This window comes from Haplochromis burtoni, unplaced genomic scaffold, assembly GCF_018398535.1.
Source record: "Haplochromis burtoni strain Fernald_Lab_line unplaced genomic scaffold, NCSU_Asbu1 Contig_140, whole genome shotgun sequence".
In the NCBI taxonomy this organism is placed as follows: Eukaryota; Metazoa; Chordata; class Actinopteri; order Cichliformes; family Cichlidae; genus Haplochromis; species Haplochromis burtoni.
The window spans coordinates 494,232-512,586 of NW_024582501.1; the positions used below are offsets into that span (position 1 = coordinate 494,232).

At 41.3% G+C, this 18,355-nt stretch overlaps 1 protein-coding gene across 2 annotated transcripts; it reads left to right on the forward strand.

Annotated features, from left to right (window-relative positions):
- Positions 1-1,226: 1,226 nt before the first annotated feature.
- Positions 1,227-17,605, forward strand: LOC102308096 (sarcalumenin). Of its 2 annotated transcripts, none has more exons than XM_005931331.2 (8): positions 1,227-1,333; positions 7,335-8,276; positions 10,546-10,638; positions 11,363-11,458; positions 12,999-13,115; positions 13,671-13,904; positions 14,293-14,642; positions 15,106-17,605. In XM_005931331.2, the coding sequence occupies exons 1-8, from the start codon at positions 1,249-1,251 to the stop codon at positions 15,604-15,606; spliced, it is 2,418 nt and encodes an 805-aa protein (XP_005931393.2). In that variant the 5' UTR covers positions 1,227-1,248; the 3' UTR covers positions 15,607-17,605. The 2 variants fall into 2 exon arrangements, with proteins under 2 accessions (XP_005931393.2, XP_042080475.1); XM_042224541.1 differs by having other exon boundaries at positions 10,549-10,638.
- Positions 17,606-18,355: the final 750 nt, after the last annotated feature.

The window sequence follows — 18,355 nt, forward strand, 5'->3', positions numbered from 1 at the left end:
AGGAAGTCAGTGAATCTGCGTGGCTCTTCTGAATGTTTAAGTTCAAATGAATTATATTAATTTTGACACAACTTTTAGGGGTTGGTTATTAGTGGCAGATTGGCTCGTCTGAGTATTTCTGAGATTTTGCCACACAACCATCTGCAGGGTTTACAGGGGATAGTTTGACAAAGAGGACAAAATCCAGTGAGTGGCAGTTCTCTGTGCAGAAATGCCTCATTGATGTCAGAAGATGGCCAGACTGCTTTGAGAGCAGTAACTTGAAAAGCCACTTGTTAGAAGCAGGGTATGCAGAAGAGCATCTGATCATACAACACATTGAACCTAGAAGCAGATGGGCTACAGTAGCAGAAGACCACACTGGATCCCACTCTTGTCATGTAAGAACAGAAAACCGAGGCTACAGTTACAGCTTCACGAAAATTGGAACAATGTTTCCTGGTCTGAGTCTCAAGGTCTATGTCAGCTGGATGACAGTCAGGATTTGTGTGTAAACAACATGAAACCCTGGATTCACCTTGCCTTCTATCAGCAGTTCAATCTGGTGGGGGTGTAAAATGGTGTGGGGATATTTTCTTGGCACACTTTGGACGCCTTAATACCAAATGAGTGCTGTTTAAATCATTGTTGATGCCAACCGTGTCCATCCCTTTCTAACCACAGTGTACCAGTCATCTGATGACTGCTACCAACAGGAAAAACACCATACACAGAGCTCAAATGATGTCAAACTGGTTTCTTGGGCATCATAATGAGTTCACTGCAGTCAAATGTGCACCACAGTCTCCAGAACTCAATCCAGTAGAGCGATGTTCGGAAACAAAAGTTTCCAAAATCCCAGAGGAATGTTTCTAGGACCTCCATGACTGTACCTAATAAAGTGGCCACTTACTTTTTGCCCCCAACCCCATGGTAATCCGTTCAGTGTTTTTTAATCTGAGCTAAAGCAATGAAGCAAATGAAAGGCATTACTGCTGCACTATAAATGTGACTAAAAAAAACCTTGTCTCATCAAAATGTAAAGCTTCTGAATTTTTCTTTTTCAGTTTTCCGAGGTGCTTTTATACAGCCTGCAAACCAAAGCACAACATGATCACTTAGTCTCCCTCTTCTCTCAACATTCCCGATTAGAACCGGCAGCTGCTCTGACACACAATGGCTGACACGGGTGCAGCTGCTGCCGCCCCCCCCCCCTTCACTGGCATGCCCTCTGACCTTCAGCTAGAGCAGTATATATAGCTGAGGGAGATGAGCGGCAGGTCCCTGGCAGCCAAAATGAAGTCTGTGGTGTCTGTGTGCTGCTTGCTGTCTCTTCTGGCCTTGTCTGCTGCAGGTACGGTGGAGGGTTGAAGCTGGGATTTTGTCAAAATGTCTAAGTTTTGTAAAACCGCTTGATGGGTGTGTAATTCAAGCAGGCATGTTTGAAATGGACCAGCTGATCCAATACATTTAGATAGCTGTAGGTATATTTCGCCTGTGTCTTTAAGCATGTGGGTTTTTGCACATCTTGCTGGAAACTGAAATGATAACAAACAACAAATGGAAATTTTAAATATTTTTTAATAGTCTTTATTTATTATTATCATGATTTGAGCCATGAAACTATAATGGGGTCACTGCTAACTGAATGCATTCTCAGGTTTGACTCTTAGGTGTGTACTATATGCTTCTGTGGTGCAGTGCAGAATTTTTGGTTGTGTAAGTGGAAATGTCAGGGCTGAGGTGTGACTCCAGCTGATGGAAACTGTCCTGCCTGCTGCTTATTCTCTGTGCCCTCCAGAGTAACACAGTGACGGCACTGACAGAGTAACTTGGACATACTCCAAAGAATCACGTTCTCTTCTGCATCCAAAGTAAACGCAGTGATTGAAAATACAAATACAAATCATCTGCATTAACAGCACCGTGCGGTGCCCGAGTAAGGATTTACAGATATAGGCATGACACTTAATCAAACTTGTTGCGAAAGTTGTTTCAGAACGTTATAGTTGTTTTTAATTGATTTCTTTACTAAAGTTGAGGCCAGGAACACCCTTGTCTGCCCTTGCATTGCTTCATTTTGGCCCCTACAAGCTGCTGTAGTCAGGTGTCACAAAGTCGTCATCAGATACCGTAGTCACCAAAGCCGGGGATCAGTATATCTCTCTTTCAGAAATGCTCACATGTTTGCGCTGTGTAAATAGTCACATACAGTGACTCACTCATCATAAAGTTATACATGAGCACAGACAGTCAGTACTTGATTTAATGTCTCAATAAAGCTTCACCACTCCCACTCTGCAGAGCTGCTAATCTGTCATTCCAGTCAGCGCTGTCCAGTCAGGATGTTCCTTCTAAAACAGGCACGAGAAGCTCGGCACAGGGAATATAAGACCTGAGCCGAGAAGCCCAACAGTTGGGCTGTTTAAAATTACATAATGGGGCATTAAAAGTCGAGGTGAATGAAAATAAACTGTGGTGATAGAGTTGCTAACAGAAAGCACGCTGTCTTTGGAGGGTTAAATGACTGTATTTCATTAACTGTTTAAAGATGATGCTAAATGATGTATTTAAGTACTTGTTAACTGCTGGTGGCCTTCTAGCATATAAGATGTCATTTGCCAATGTCAGGACTCGAATGAAGAAGAACAAAAGAAAAACACACATATCGACCCAAAATTTAACAGTCCTTCCATCCTGTATGCGAATAACTGTGGTTGTTATGCTCAAAGTGCAATACATAGCTGCATGTCATTGATCTCACCACTGATGCTTTTATTGTTCTTGGTCTTTAAAAAGAGCTTCGTGCCGTTGCACACTGTTGCAGGGGCTGCGTGTAATAGTGCAGCACAGATGCAGGCCTGCCTCATGAGAATCACATGGAGAAGAAGAGCGTCACACTTCCTGAAAATAGGAGTGGAATTATCCCTCCTTCTTTTCACCCTCTGACTCATTGTGTCACTATTTCTGTCTCAAAGTTGTACCATCCAGCACCCAGGCACCTGTCCCACTCTATCCCCACAACACCACGGTCTGCCCAGGCTCCACTGCAGCAGCCGGCGGTGCAGGGATCAGGAGCACATTGCTCCTTGATTTTGATAGCTTTACAAGCTGAATCATTATCTATTAAATTATTGTTTTTAATATGCTAATATCACAATAGCACATTAGCTTGCTAAGATTAACACAATAGAAGCTTTATTTCTAAATCCCATATATTTTGTTCTGGACCACTGATCACTGTATTCATGACCTTAGTAAGGCTCCAGTCACAAAGACCATTCTTTATATTTGTGTGGCTAACCATCAGTATCCAAGGAAAAGACCATTTGGGGAGTGGTTGCCAGAGGTTCCTGGCAATCACATGGTGAAAATTGCAAAACCTCCTTGCGATTGCTCTTGTCTGTAGCAGGTTTCCGCAGTGAGCTTCCATGAAAGACGCTGGTTTGTCTTGCAAGCAAGTGGTAGTGAAACTGTGAAAAGCACAATACAAACTGGAAATGGAGACCATTTGCTTTCAAAGTAAAAGTTGAACCTTTTAAAACGTCTAGCCTATAGTACTAAGGCACAACTTTTACTTGAAGGTGAATATGCTCTATTTCAAGTTTGCATCACGCTTATTGAAGTTTTGCTACCACCCAGCTAGTAGTTAGTAGGTGTTTGCAGACCAGCCAGCATCGCCTACAGGCAATCTGCTAGCAGCCAAAGCAATCACAAGGAAAGTTTTTTTTTCCACTTTGTTTGTGACTGGTTTCTGTACATTTTTCTCTATCAGATGGTCGCCAGCTGGTCTGTGAGACTGAGGCCACCTTTGCTGATGAGTTTATGGTCGGAAATCTTTTAAATTTTTTTCATGATGCTCACTTTTTATCTAAAGTAAAATAAATACAACAACAGTAACTTTTAGCTCATAGCTACCCTGTACATCAGGGGTGGGCAACTCCAGGCCTCGAGGGCCGGTGTCCTGCAGGTTTTAGATCTCACCCTGGATCAATACACCTGAATCACATGATTAGTTCATTACCAGGCCTCTGGAGAACTTCAAGACGTGTTGAGGAGGTCACTTAGCCATTTAAATCAGCTGTGTTGAATCAAGGACACATCTAAAACCTGCAGGACACCAGCCCTCGAGGCCTGGAGTTGCCCACCCCTGCTGTACATCAAGTGTATATGAGTAGGTGATGCAACCCTTGCTCGTCAAGCCTGGTTTCAGAAACTGAATCAAACTGATGAGTTTGAGGTTTCAGCAGAGGACTTCACAAACCCATGGGTATCATAAAAGTGGCTACATCCATCTAATATGTACAGCAGACCAGCAGCAGACCCTTATTACCGTTCTCACAGCTATGCTGTAAAAAATGCTATAAAAATGAGAAAAACACTTATTTGGGTTTCTTCTAAATGTTTTTTTATATTGGAAAGCTGTGTCTCTGAAAGCACAGGGGATTATTTTCACACATACTATGTCTCATATATTTTTTTTCTTTCACACTGGCACATCATTCCCATTTTTAATTATGTTAACTTTAATTTAATTTGGCCACTGCTGGCAACTAGCACAGCAGAAAATGATCTCCCTGCTTGATGTGATCTTGAGACCAGCAGTTTCGAGAATAGCGTGTGCATGAAGTTCAGACAGCGTCGCTGCAGTGTTTGCAAGTTTTAAAAACTACATGTAAATACCAGGTTCTTTAAACATGCACTTTCAGCAGTTAGTGTGATAAAGAGCCTTCCACTAAATTAGCATATCAAGGATTTCAAATAAATGTTTGGTACATACGCTTTGATAATTGATCAGATGACAAAAACAGCGGATATTTAATCTGTTTTGTATTACATAATTAGTGAATGACCTTGGTGTGAAATGTCATTTAACTCTGGAAACCTTCACTAACTAAACTCAGGATTGCAGCGCCTGCTGCTGTTCATGTTACTATGCAGACAATGCTGTAACAACATGTCTATGGACGGCATCCAGACCTCCCCCAAGCTTGATCAGAATCTCTAAACCATACACCCTCCTCACTTTTCCTCTCACTAATCCCCTCTCTTTGAGTCACTCATTTGCTGACACCCATCGTGCACTTAAGTCTGGCCAAGATGTGTTTTATTAGTCTTGTTACACCCAAAATGACAGAGTCTGGACAAGCATGACTTAGCCTCCTTTAGTAACAGCGAGGGAGCATCTTCGCATCCAAATGCTGTCTCTCTGATGCTAATCGCGCTCAGAAAGTGTGATAAAGTCAAAAGACTCTTCTGCTTAGAAAGGAATTGTTTGTGGGATTTTCTGTCTTTTTGTGTGTTAGAGCTGAGGATTGGACAGGTTGTCCATTAAAGCCATGTTTAGCGATGGACCAGTAAAACAAATCTTGTTGTTTTCACTTGTATGACTGGACTGAGTTCCAGCACATAGTGTCCAAAACATTTTAAATTATAACCTTTATAGTTCGTGAACACTGAGGATCCTGTGGGATTAGAAACCTTCTCTGGTCACAGATGCTGACAGCAGCTCAGTAGGTGATAAGCTAATGAAGCTTCCAAGAGGTGATAAGCAGCATCATGAGAATAAAGTTCATGTGTGGTGTTTGATTCAAGGTCTTAAAATAGGGTAAAGAAAACATAAATCAAAGCTTAAAGTCCAAGTATACCTGACTAGGAGGGAGCTACTGGTTACTTTCACATCCACCTTTTAGACAGAAAGTAGCCAATAGCTGCACTACTCTTTGCCCACAGAGATGAAATGGAAAGGCATCTGCATTGATACTAACCTGATAGTTTGGCTCACTCAGCATCTGGATTTTCTTTCATGAACTAATCTTGGATGTGCACACTGATTCAGAGGTTTGGAACTAGCCAATCCTGATACAGCAAAACAGAGAAAGTTTCCTGTGTTGTGGATTTTATGCTGTTGTTACAGTTTTTCCCCCAGCAGCCTTTTAACTTGTCAAAACAGGAACAGCGCAAGTGAAACAAGTTTGGGTAATAATGATTTCATTTCATCAAGTGTCCCAGTAAGCCGTGACAGTGAAACTGAAATATAAAGCTTTAGATTGTGAGTCTAACCAAAGAAAGTTTATCGATTTAATCCATGCACTGGATTAAATTAGTAGAATTTAAATACATTTATGTTGGAAGTATTTTGTGCAAAAATGTAAATGAAATTATCACAAATTACTTATCAGCGTAGGACAATCTAATAACCACGACAGCTGCCTGAGGCTATTAGTCTTCATCCATTACACTGACCCCATCATGTAACATGAACCGTAGACATGTATTTAACTGCCTCACATCACACGTTGTATCACTGTGCGTTCCTCCTCACACGCAGTTATAATTAAACAGAGGTCGTGGCCTTGTGCTCTCTGGTCACTGTGGTAGTGAAGCGTATCTCACGCACATGTATGTAGTGTAATGTAGAGGGAGAAGATTGTTTATAGGTATGATTGTTTAGACGCCACGGTAACTGTAGAGCAATGCTGATGTCTGTTTACCTGAACGGGTGCGAGCAACTTGGTGTAGTCTCTGCTAATAATGTCATATTGACCTGTGAGAAACATTTAAACTATTTTATCATCAATCACTGAACAAATCTTTGGCTTTAAAGTTAAGAAAACATTTAGTGGGAAAAGGCAATGTGTGGGTTAAACAGCATGTTTCTTGGTCTCTTCTACAGTTGTAAATAGTCCTTATTTTTTTATATACCTGGTCTTGCTGCAGCCTGTCAGGTTATCAGTTTTCTTCCGCTGCCTAATCATCCAAACAGAAGATTTGAATGGCATACATCACAGTTTTTGATTCAGTACTAATCAAGTGATGCTTCTATTTGTCCTTATTAATGATAATATAATAGAATTTATTTGAAAATCAGGAAATAAAGGAACTTATTTATTCATTCACACTTTTGGCCAGAAATTTCATGTTAATTAAAAACACCACATGAGCAAAAATGTGTACCCTTACATGAATTCATTTCTGTTTGGCGTCCTCTGCCACTGTCCAGTGTTTGTAGCCTTAAATAGTTAATTCCTTCATTCCACCATTCAAGGAACTGAAATCTGAGTCAGAAATCCAAGAGGTGATAAACCTGTGATCTGCTCTGTTCAAGCATCCTGATTGAATGCAGGTCGAACGCTGACGTAGCAAACAAGGGTGACTTGTCTGTACATCTCTACTTGAAGTGAATTGCATAACAGTGATTTTTGACTATGAAATGTGAGGCATTTCAATGCATCTTTTTAAAGTCTGAGATGACAATCACTTCTTTACAAAATTTTGCTGTCAGAGATATTTCAAAGGTTTCTGTCATGCTGAAAGGTAAACTTTTGTAAAATCATATTTCCCTCTCTTTTCAGATCTCCTGACAGACTCCTCTGTCCAAGATGAGGATCCTCGGATGCGTCTGAAGCTCCAGCGGCCAGAGGGAGACCTCTTTTCCTGTGGCTGTGACACATCAGAGGAGCATTCCAGCCAGAGCTCCTCCAACGACACCCCAGCCCCAGAGAGGGCTGTGTGCCATCCCTGCAAAGCCCCATCGACTGCAGATGCTGAAAAAGACCCATCCTCCTCAGAGGATAAGGAGGAAGAGGAAGCACCACAAGAGGATTCTTCCACCGAGGTGGCAGCAAGTGAAGAAGAAGATGAAGAAGAAGTGACATCAGATGAAGAAGCTGAGGAGACAGTAGATGATCCACCTATTCCTGAAGATGAGGAGGAGACTTTGGCTGTGGCTGAGGAAGATGAGGAAGAAGCCAAAAATGGAATATCCCAGGAGGAAGAAGGGATTGAACCTAAGGATACTGATGGAGAAGATGCGGTTAAAGAGACTGAGGAATCAGAAGATGAAGACGTACAGGAAGAAACAGAGGAAGCTTCTGTAGAAATGAAAACTGTGGAAACAGTCCTGCAAGACGATACAGATGTGGAGGATGCAGCTGAGAGGGAGGCGGTCGAAGTGACCGAATCAGAATCACAAGAGGAACCAGAGGTGGTTCCTGAAACCAACCCTGAGTCTGAAGAAACGGAGCCAGAACTGATAGAAGAACCAAAAACAGTATCAGCAGATAGTTTAGAGACTGAACCTGAACCAGAAGTCACTGCAGAGTCTCCGGCTGGAGTGATTTTAGAAAAGCAACAAGAGCCAGGAGTCACTCCACAGGTTCACCCAGAAGCTGTTACAGAGGAGATAACACCACAGTCGGTTGAGGAAGCAGGAGTGCAGGATGTAAATGAGGAAGTTACAGTAGAGGCAGTGGAGGAGGTGACTCCAGAGGAGCCTTCACAGTCTAAATCCAAAGGTACAAAAACATGATGTCCCTACGATTTGTATATCAGATGTTTAAGCTCAGCTTTTATATAAAATCTATTTGTTTGAGGGAGTTTTTTGAAGAAGAGCAAGGTGACTTGTATGTTTTTGCTGAAACCAGAGCTAAATGTCTTGTCTTCATTCTGACCTGCAAGTAGACTTGGAGGGATCGTGTTACAGAAAATCTGTCCCCATCCAGCTGGTGCTTCTGTGATTAAGGAAGCATGTCATTATCTGGTATCCGGGTGTTGACACCTACTATAAAAGAGGAAGGCAAAGTCCTAAAGGGATTCCAATCTCTTACTCTGATCCCACTTCATTAATTTGTTCATTCATCATGTTTGGTGGGGTGTATGCTGTCTTTTTTTTCAAATCCTAAATGAAAAAGACCTGTTTCTTTGCCTGCTTGTAAATATTAGATGAGAACCCTGACAAAAAATCTCATATTTTCCGACTAAATATGAAAGTGCAGCCAGCTGGGAGAGAAACTGAACCCAATGCAAGCAACGACATGTGGTTTTTAGACTTTGTTCGCTTGCAAGCATAAAACAAACATTATTTATGGTTTTAGTTAGTGGACCTTATGGGTGATATTAGGGAGATTATTTTTTATATAACCAGTGTAGCTATATCTGTTTTCAGTCTTTGTGCTAAGCTGATCTTCTAGTCATTTCATAGCTGTAGCTTTTTAGCTTTCAGACCTAAAATCGTATGTAGATGGTGACTATAGGCATTGTGGTACCATCCAGTGGTTTGTGGAGCAGTATTTTGAAGTTTTATGGCATCCATGTGACTTTTTTTGTCTTCTTTGGCACCAGTTTCTCAAGTGAAATCATGCACACAATAGTTGGGAGTTGCTGAAGACACATTTTCTGTTTCCGTTTTGTTGTTGAAAGTCAGATAGTAGTTGGTGAGAGTTTTTGCAGGTCAGGGAATATAAATTATCCCCACATGACCGATGGTTGCCAGATGGTCTGACTGGGACCTTATTCACTTAACCTTACAGGGTCACACATCTAAAATGGCAAACAAGTTACTCTCACATGGTTAGCAGTCACATGACTGCAAAACCGAAATATTCCACAGACTCTGTGGGTTGCTGGCCACACAGCAAGCCAGTCGGATAATTACATTAAAACTGCTTTAAAAGTTTCTGGTAACAACCACCTGTCAATCAAAGCTTCCGGTTACTAAACTTTAAGTCTTCATACTGTTCATAAGGTTAAAGCTGAAGGCCTGTGATTGAATCTCACCTCTGGTCTCTCTCCTGTTGTCCTACTGCAACAAAGGCTAAAAAGCCAAAAAAATATATTTGAAAAATGTAAAAGTTTTACTTTTGTTACGAATGGGTAAATTATCTACAAGACTAACATTTTTTAACCCATTGTAAACACGTTCATTTCACTGTAAGTTGGCCTCTTTTCACATTGGCTCACTTTTGGAGGCAGACTCAAGTGGCCACTTAAGGACCTGCCATATTTGGCACTTGTGCTCTGGCTTCATTTTTCAGCCTTGGAGTCGCTTACTATGACATGCCTACTGATTTTCTCATCGAGCTTCTGACAAGAAGGAAATAAAAATTAAAAAATGAGTCCCTTAATGTAAAGAACGCCTCACTGGAACATTTCATGCTTACCCTTTGGAAATGTTCAGTGGAGCACCCAGAAAAGAATCTATTGATAAATGAAAACAACCCAAGCTTTGAGGAGATGAAAAGATTTTTATTTTTATTTTTTTACAAACGCTGTAATGTGCAATTTGCTTATTTGGCAGCTTATTGGTCTGTCGCAACTTTAATAAAGACATTGTGTTTTGTGTTTTGTGTATATAAAATGTGCCTTATGACATAAATTCTGTTTGGTAATGAGATATTTGTGTCACTGGGCATTTAACTGAGACAGGTCATGAAATGACAGCAAAGGTCTATGGTATCCGGCTTCTCTCTTTCTTTTGTGCACATGCCAAATCCCCAGAATATGACACTGTGTGTAGTTAAAGAGGAATCAGAAACAATCTCTGGTACAGAAATAAACAGCCAGGAGTAGCTGTGGAAAGGAACAGACAGATAGATATATAACAGCATGACATAACAATTTAGGACATTTTACATTGAGTCCACGTTTGTTTTCCCACCATGTCAGCAGTTGTGTATATTTTTCACAGATAAAATTCGATTACTTGCTGTCACCGTGTGCCTGTTTTTCCATGTTAATTGTCACGTGTTAACCGAAACAGTTGGTTCTTCCAATTTAAATGCACAGAAGGAGAGACATTAAGCGTGGCACTGAGGAACCGTTCCCACATTGAGGATACGCTGCGACTGGCGTCTGCTGAACCGTCAGCAGAGTTCTCAGGTAAGGAAGGAACAGCGGCGGTTAAGAAGCCCCCTCTTTAAAACTCCCATAAAACACATCCTCTCAATAAAAAGCTGGTTCTTCAGTGAGCGCATTTGCTACGCTGCACACTGTTTCAAACATCTTTCAGACTTTTGCTGCAGAAATAACGCCTGGAGTCATGTACTGAAAAAATGCAGGAGAATGCTTACAGCTACTTTGTCAGTGGAAAAGAAAAACAGATGCTTTTCTGCATGCATATGAAAGGAAGTTTGAAACAATTTTGGAGGTTTTTTTCTGCAGAAACTATTCTGATTGCTTCCCGATGTCTGGGTCCTGAGGCCTTTATGTGAGCATGTGTGTACAGTATGAAAGTGTGTGTGTGTGTGTGTGTGTGTGTGTGTGTGTGTGTGTGTGTGTGTGTGTGTGTGTGTGTGTGTGTGTGTGCGTGCGCAGACGTGTCTTAAGGGAAGGTGATTAATCAGTGAAAATGCCTAACTCTGTCCCCGGCACAAAAAGCCCCTCTGTTCTGTTGAGCTAGATTGTTTTGTTGCGGTGAGGCCAAAGAGCTGAGCAAAGCCAGCCCCTAATCACCTCAGATCCATTCAGTAAACTTTAAGAAGCCGATTCATCACATACAGCAGGAGCAATTGGTGTCGTCAGTAAGGGTAGTAAGAGCATTCGTAATGCTCTTTTACATAACCATCCCAACAGTCCAGGTTGTCTTTCCTTTACTCCCCTCCAGGTGCCGTGAAGACGCTGCTGAACATCTACCACAAGGCCGTCAAGCCAGTAGAGCAAGCCTTCAAGTACAATGAGCTCAGGCAGCATGAAGTCACAGGTGATTTAGCTTCCTACGGAGTTTAACTGCCCTTACCAAAGCACTAACAGTTTGTCTGTACAGTCACAAACAGGTTTTACAGGTCCACATTAGCAACATGGGAAGAAACTGTTGGTCATGATCTCTTCACGTCTATTTTTAACTTCAGCAGCGGCCTCTTGTGTTATAAAGTTCACTCTTAATTTCAGGCCGTTAGAAATCAGAATTTCACATGCTTCCCTGTCACAGAAATACTGTTGCTGTGAATGTCAGTCAGAAGCCACAGTTCTGGTAACTTGTCAAAAGAAACAGAAAGCGTACGACACGACTTCAACACATTGCTTTTCCAGCCGTTTACTGTGGTGTGTAAAACCAAAGCAGCACACCCTACCCACATTCCTTTATCAGTTCACATGTACACAGTGCCTGGTTTAATGAAATGGAACAGCACAGCAACACTGAAGTACAAATAAAGTCATAATTATAAATGAATATGAAGCCAAGATGTGACATTAATCAAACCAGGCACACAGAGAAGCACAATAAGGACTCTGTCTGCTGAAATTTAAAGGGAACATTGTGTGGGCCAGGAGCACTGCAACTTTGTTCCATAGCACTTCAGGGCATGGAGTATTATTTATGCTAAGGAGCAGGATTGAGACTTCACACTGTGCCATGTGATTCTGGGACACCTTGTGTTCCAGAATGGAAGTACACAATTACAATCAATTCAAAGGTAGTTTCATTTATTATTGTTATTATTATTTTTTACATTGGTGAGTATATATCACAAAGTGTACCATTAAGGTCTTTTATATTAAGAGATTCTATGCTTTGTTTTCTAAGTTTATTTTCTGAGGGGAGAATAAATGTGCTTTGAATTAAATGTCCCCATTCATTTTGGTATTTCCTTTGTCCAACGGGAGGTTTTAATTTAAAGACAAGGACGCCACAAAAGAATAATCAGAGGGATTTACCAAAACTTTAAGTGGTCACCTTCAAAACTTTCTAGCATTCTTGAAAGTCTTTGCTGACCTGGGTTGCTCTGAATTAAAGTGTCAGGGGTGCATACCCACTGTATACTGGCAAACCAAACAACCAGTGTGTGGTGTGGTGACATGAGCAGGATGGCTGCAGCTGTGGATTTACTGTTAACTCTTTCCCCAAAAAAGAGAACATTTGGTGACCTTTTCTGTACCCTTAGTGATGAGTTTTGACACTTCAACATATATCAATATATCAATATGTTGAAGTGGTTTTTTTCAAAGGGTGATGCTAGCAAGCTGTAAAGGCAGAGGTCACCCTCACCAGCTTCTGATGCACAGCCAGTCATTTTGTTCTGGAAGCATGCCTGAAAAATGACAGAAACCAGGATTAGCTCCAGTAAGCACCCGAGGAGGGAAAGATGTTTTAAAAAAAACAGTAGTTAAACAGTAGCATAGTTTAAGTTTTTCAAAAACAAAAAAGAGGAGGGTTTGATGTGTTTAATGACTTCTTTGTCTATGTCTTTGTTCCTTTTTTCTTCATCCTTCTTTTTTATGTCTGGCTCTCACATACTCAGAGGGCGAGGTCACATCCAAGCCCATGGTTTTGTTTCTAGGACCCTGGAGCGTTGGCAAGTCCTCTATGATCAACTATCTGCTGGGTCTTCATGGCACCCCCCAGCAACTCTACACAGGTTCATACAGATACAGCATGATTGTTAGTTTGTCAGTGACAGCTTCATCTTGACTTGAAGCTATAATGTAACAGTGTAAATAAACAGAATAGTATTAATAGTAATAATAATAGCTTGATGCATGCTCAATAATCCAGGTGAGGAAATCCCAGAAAGTGGATTATGTTGTCCTGGATGCGATGTTTTCAGTGGGACAAGAGTTTCAACACGTCCTCAGACTATATAACATATTATATATTATTTCATTATTAAAGAAGGTTCATTGCCACTTTGGCCCGTATGACACAAATACAACAACCCTGAATATCTGCCAAAAGTTTTATCCCTTCTTTTAAACATGTTAAGAACACATTTGTCGAGAAACATTTTACAAACAAGGCTCAAAGTTTAGTTAAACATTTAAACAATAGTTTATTTTTACAGTCATTAAACATTAGACAAGCATTTTGTTTTAGTACTAAAATTATATGTTGGCGTTATTTTGCATTAACAAGTTATTATTACAAATTAATTAATCAAATTAATAAAACATTTCCTTTTCCATCATTTCAACAGGTGCTGAACCCACTACCTCCGAGTACACTGTCATAATGCACGGCGAGAAGTTTCGGAGTGTAGAGGGCATCGTCATGGCGGCAGATAGCTCGAGGCCTTTCTCGCCTCTAGAGAAGTTCGGCCAGAACTTTCTGGAGCGACTGGTCGGCATTGAGATGCCACACAAGCTGCTGGAGAGGGTCACCATAGTCGACACACCGGGCATCATTGAAAACCGAAAGCAGCAGGAAAGAGGTGATTGTCACATTTCTTCTATTAGTGCAGCAGTTGATGAAATATTTAATGTTTTTGTTCTAATTCTCTAATTATACATGTAAAATTTAACTGCAGGCTGGTATTACTGGGGTGATCCACTACAATGACATTTCCACACTGGTTTATAGAGAGAGTTGGATTAAATCAGTATACAGCACTATCGGATATCTACACTCTTTATTAAACCTATATTTTCTGCCAGTTATTTGTTTTTTATGATTTTTTTTCAAGTAAGCCTTTCACAGAAAACAAAGAATAGCTGTTAATAAAAAGCATGCTGATTGGTTTATCTTCTGGATGCAATGAGAGGTTTCCTTGAAGCTTTCTGACTCTAAAACACACATAAATTGTCCTCTTTTTCCTTCAGGATACCCATACAATGAGGTGTGCCAGTGGTTCATTGATCGGGCTGATCTCATCTTCCTGGTCTTTGATCCTACTAAACTGGATGTGGGAGGTGAGCTGGAGATGCTCTTTCGTCAGATGAAGGGCCGTGAATCACAGATCCGCCTCATCCTCAACAAGGCAGACAGCCTCTCGACCCAGAACCTGATGAGGGTCTACGGAGCCCTGTTCTGGAGCATGGCACCGCTCATCAATGTCACCGAACCTCCTCGAGTGTACGTCAGCTCCTTCTGGCCTTACGCCTATGCTCCAGACACCAGCCGGGAGCTGTTTATGAAGGAGGAGATCTCACTGCTGGAGGACCTCAACCAGGTGCAACTTCTACAGCAGTTTTTGTTGACTCATTAGTTTAATAAGCAGGATTAAACTGGAATTAGCTTTCAGGTGGATGCTGGAGTAGAAGTGGGGGCTTTTGAAACACTGGAAGCAAAAAGTAGCAGCAAATCTTTTAAGTGAGAAGTGTGGCAGCACAAATGCAAAAGAATTACCGAAATACAGCTTAAACCAGTGTGATTACAGAGAGGAGGTTCTGTTTTACTGAGAGCAGTACATATGTCATATTAAGTGGAGAAGTAGTGGACTGATGTTGGGTATGAGCTTTCAGACTTTTTCAGAAGTCTACTTGTTGGTTCAGTACTACTGGACTTCATGATGGTATCATTGCAATCAAAGCACACGTTCGTGCTAGTAATCTACAATTCATTGTTTCGGTTTGGTCCTTTTATCTGTTTTGTATCACCCACTCTCTCTCGTTTCTCTTCCTCCTCCCTTGCAGGTGATTGAAAATCAGATGGAGAACAAGATCGCATTCATTCGGCAGCACGCCATCCGTGTGCGCATCCACACTCTGCTGGTGGATCGCTACCTCCAGACCTACTACGATAAGCTGGGCTGGTTTGGTGACCCCCATGAGGTGTTCCAAGACATTGTCAATGACCCCGACAAGTATTACATCTTCAAGTCCATTCTGGCTAAGACCAATGTCAGCAAATTCGACCTGCCAGACAAGGAGGCCTACCAGGACTTCTTCGGGGTCAACCCGATTTCCAACTTCAAGCAGCTCTCCTATCACTGCAGCTGGACTGGAGGCTGCCTGCTGGAGAAGCTCGAGAAAGCCATTTCACACGAGCTCCCGGCTCTGCTCAGCAGCGTTAGCAAGAGGACAGATGCACCCGCCCCTGCGAAAGCTGCAACAACACCGCCGCCTCCCCTCCCTGGTACCTGTGAGGGCCCTGCATGTGAGGAGAAGCCCAAAAACCGCTGGAGGAGACAGTGAGATGGAGGAGAAGGGTGCAGGAGGAGGCAGATGGTGGCTGGGAAGACAGAGAAATGAGACGGGAAATGTACCACGAACTAGAGAAACTGGAAGACCCAAATCAGAAGTACTTAAGTTTATTTATTAGTGCTTGTTTGTGTCTTTATGATGTACTAAGCAGACAGAATATTTAGGCTCGTATAATCTCACAAGATATCTGAATGAAATCTGAGAGACATTCTATCTCACATCTTTCAAGTTTGTATATTATTTATTGGCTCTGCTTTTCATCAGAGAAAATTTGCTGGCAGTGACTCTACTCTTCCAACGATATTAAACGCTGCGTCTTTTGTGTGCAATGTCTGAAAATTCAGTGCGATCTGCAGTGCTGTGTTCTTATGCCCTCTACTCACCTATCCACCAGGTTAAATGTCCTAAAATCAGAATACGTTTATATTAGTACAATGGAAGAGGGAATGGTGCTCCTGTTGTGTTTTCAAATGTCCCTGTACCACATTTAGTTGTAATTCCACTACCCTACTGTAAACTGTACTGGACTCTGTATTTTACTATACAATGTTCATTATACAAACTATTTTTATTTGAACATCTCTGGTGATTTTCTGTTTATCCAATGCAAAAACCCATAATAACACGTGGCCTTTTCAGCCATCCAAACTGATACTAGTGTTACCTCAACCACGGCTGCAGACCACATGGGCATTTCCTTTAAAGTGTAATCTTCTTCTCATTCTTTTAGGCCTGTTTCTCATTGTCATTGTTTTGTGTGATTTCTTTTGAGTAAACACCAAAAATCAGGAATCGTGCCTGTTTCCTTTGTGAGCCTTCAAAGACATTACCGACGAAATCTCTCCCACTGAAACGATTTATAATTCATATCATTTGGTTGTTCGGCTGCAAAATTTAGAAGGCTTTGGGAATACACAAGGTAAAAGCATCAGTTCTCGCAACATGCTGTTTTGGACTGTCAGCCGAGAGGAAGAAACTGCAATCAGATTTATTCACATATATCCATCCGGATACATGCTTTATGGATCCGAGGCATAGCTGAGCGTGTAGCAGCTGAGTGAGCTCACAGCAGCCCAAATCACAGCAAAATAGAAACGCTAAGCTTTTTTATAAGCTGCTGGTTAATTATGCTTTGCAGTGAGGGAAGACAGACACCAGGTGGCGCTTCCATTCAATGTGTTAATTGATGGTGAAAAGAAAGCAATAGGTTGGATGTATTTTTATAAGCTGCCCGTTTTTTGCAGTTTGTTTAACAGCTGCACAAACTTGGTATAGACACAGTTTTTATGCTTGCTCACGGTTTGTCAGCAGCTTATCGTTTTATATAGGCTCAAATTTCTTTAAAGCAGTGCATTTTTCATCAATCAAAAGTTTGTGTGTGCGTGAGTATAATTATATATCTATGTGAAGTGATTTAGATGGATCCCACTACAATCGTGTGCCAGACAATGCTACACAGTCAGCACAGAAGTGTGCAGGCAAGCAACATGAGATGCGTTCATAGTTGTAGGACAAAAGTCTGACAATGTAGAGAGTCAATGATAAAAGATCACACTCTGTAAATACTGCATATGGTGGCCTACACAATTAGCGCGGCTTTTCTAAATCACCGCCCACATCGCAGATCTGTTCAGCGATGAATGAAATTAAACAAAGAGGCAATTCAGGCAATTCAAGCGACAGTGTCTCGCTGCTTCAAAAGCACACAATGAAACCTTGAAACTGAGCTGAATAAGCAATGCTCTAGACCACTTAGACACTACTTTAAAAAGTGACTCGACAACACACTCCAAACAAACTCATCTTTAGTGTAGATGGTGGCATACAAGCAACATTTCAAGTTACTTGTCGTTCATTCACTTTTTTTTTTGCCTTTCTTTTATTCCAGACTGTTTGGACACTGGGAAATAAGTCACTGTACATGTTTACTTGTGATTCAGTGTATTTTACCACTATTTGTCTGAATTAGATCAAATAAATGATTTTTCGTGCTAGGCGCCTGAGTGTGATTGTTCCAACATGGAATTGCTACCATACTAATGCAAAGAAAGCATGTTTGTCATGTTTAATATGTTAGTTTAAGTTGGCTCATTCACTCTAAATGGTAAGTCATATGGAATATTTGATACTAGCCCAAAGAATCACACAAATTACAGTTATCTATCAATTAAACTTCATTTTTATCTGTATAGTGCCAGTTCATAGATCATAGAATATTAGAGGAAGAACTCCAACACTCAGGCAATCGTATATGAGCAAATACTTGGCAACAGTGGGGTGCAAAATGTCCATTTTAACAGGAAGACCTCTGGCATTGGTTGCACTGTAGGACCTTGTACTGTCTCTTTATTGTAGAAGTCTGTCTTGTTTGGAGTGGTTTTCAGTTTTGCAATTTTGCACTCAGACTGGGAGAAACACAAATTTATCCCGGTGTGTTTTAATACAGCTGGAATGACAAATAAAGTGAACTTGAAGTTGAACTCAGTGGAACTGTAGTCAGAGAGGGACAGGCATCTGCTCTTTGGGGGTAAGGGGGAAAAAAGACAGAAAAGTGGAGCACAGACAGACCACAGTTTGATGATGATGAAGTGAAAAATCAGGGGATCACTGCGTGTGCACTTCACTGCAACAGCACCACACATTTCCTTATAAAATATCAGGATAATCTATCCAGCAGTTGCTGAGATATTTCGAGTCGAGCAGTGTGGTGGGGTGACGCAGATTAATGGACTGACTTTGC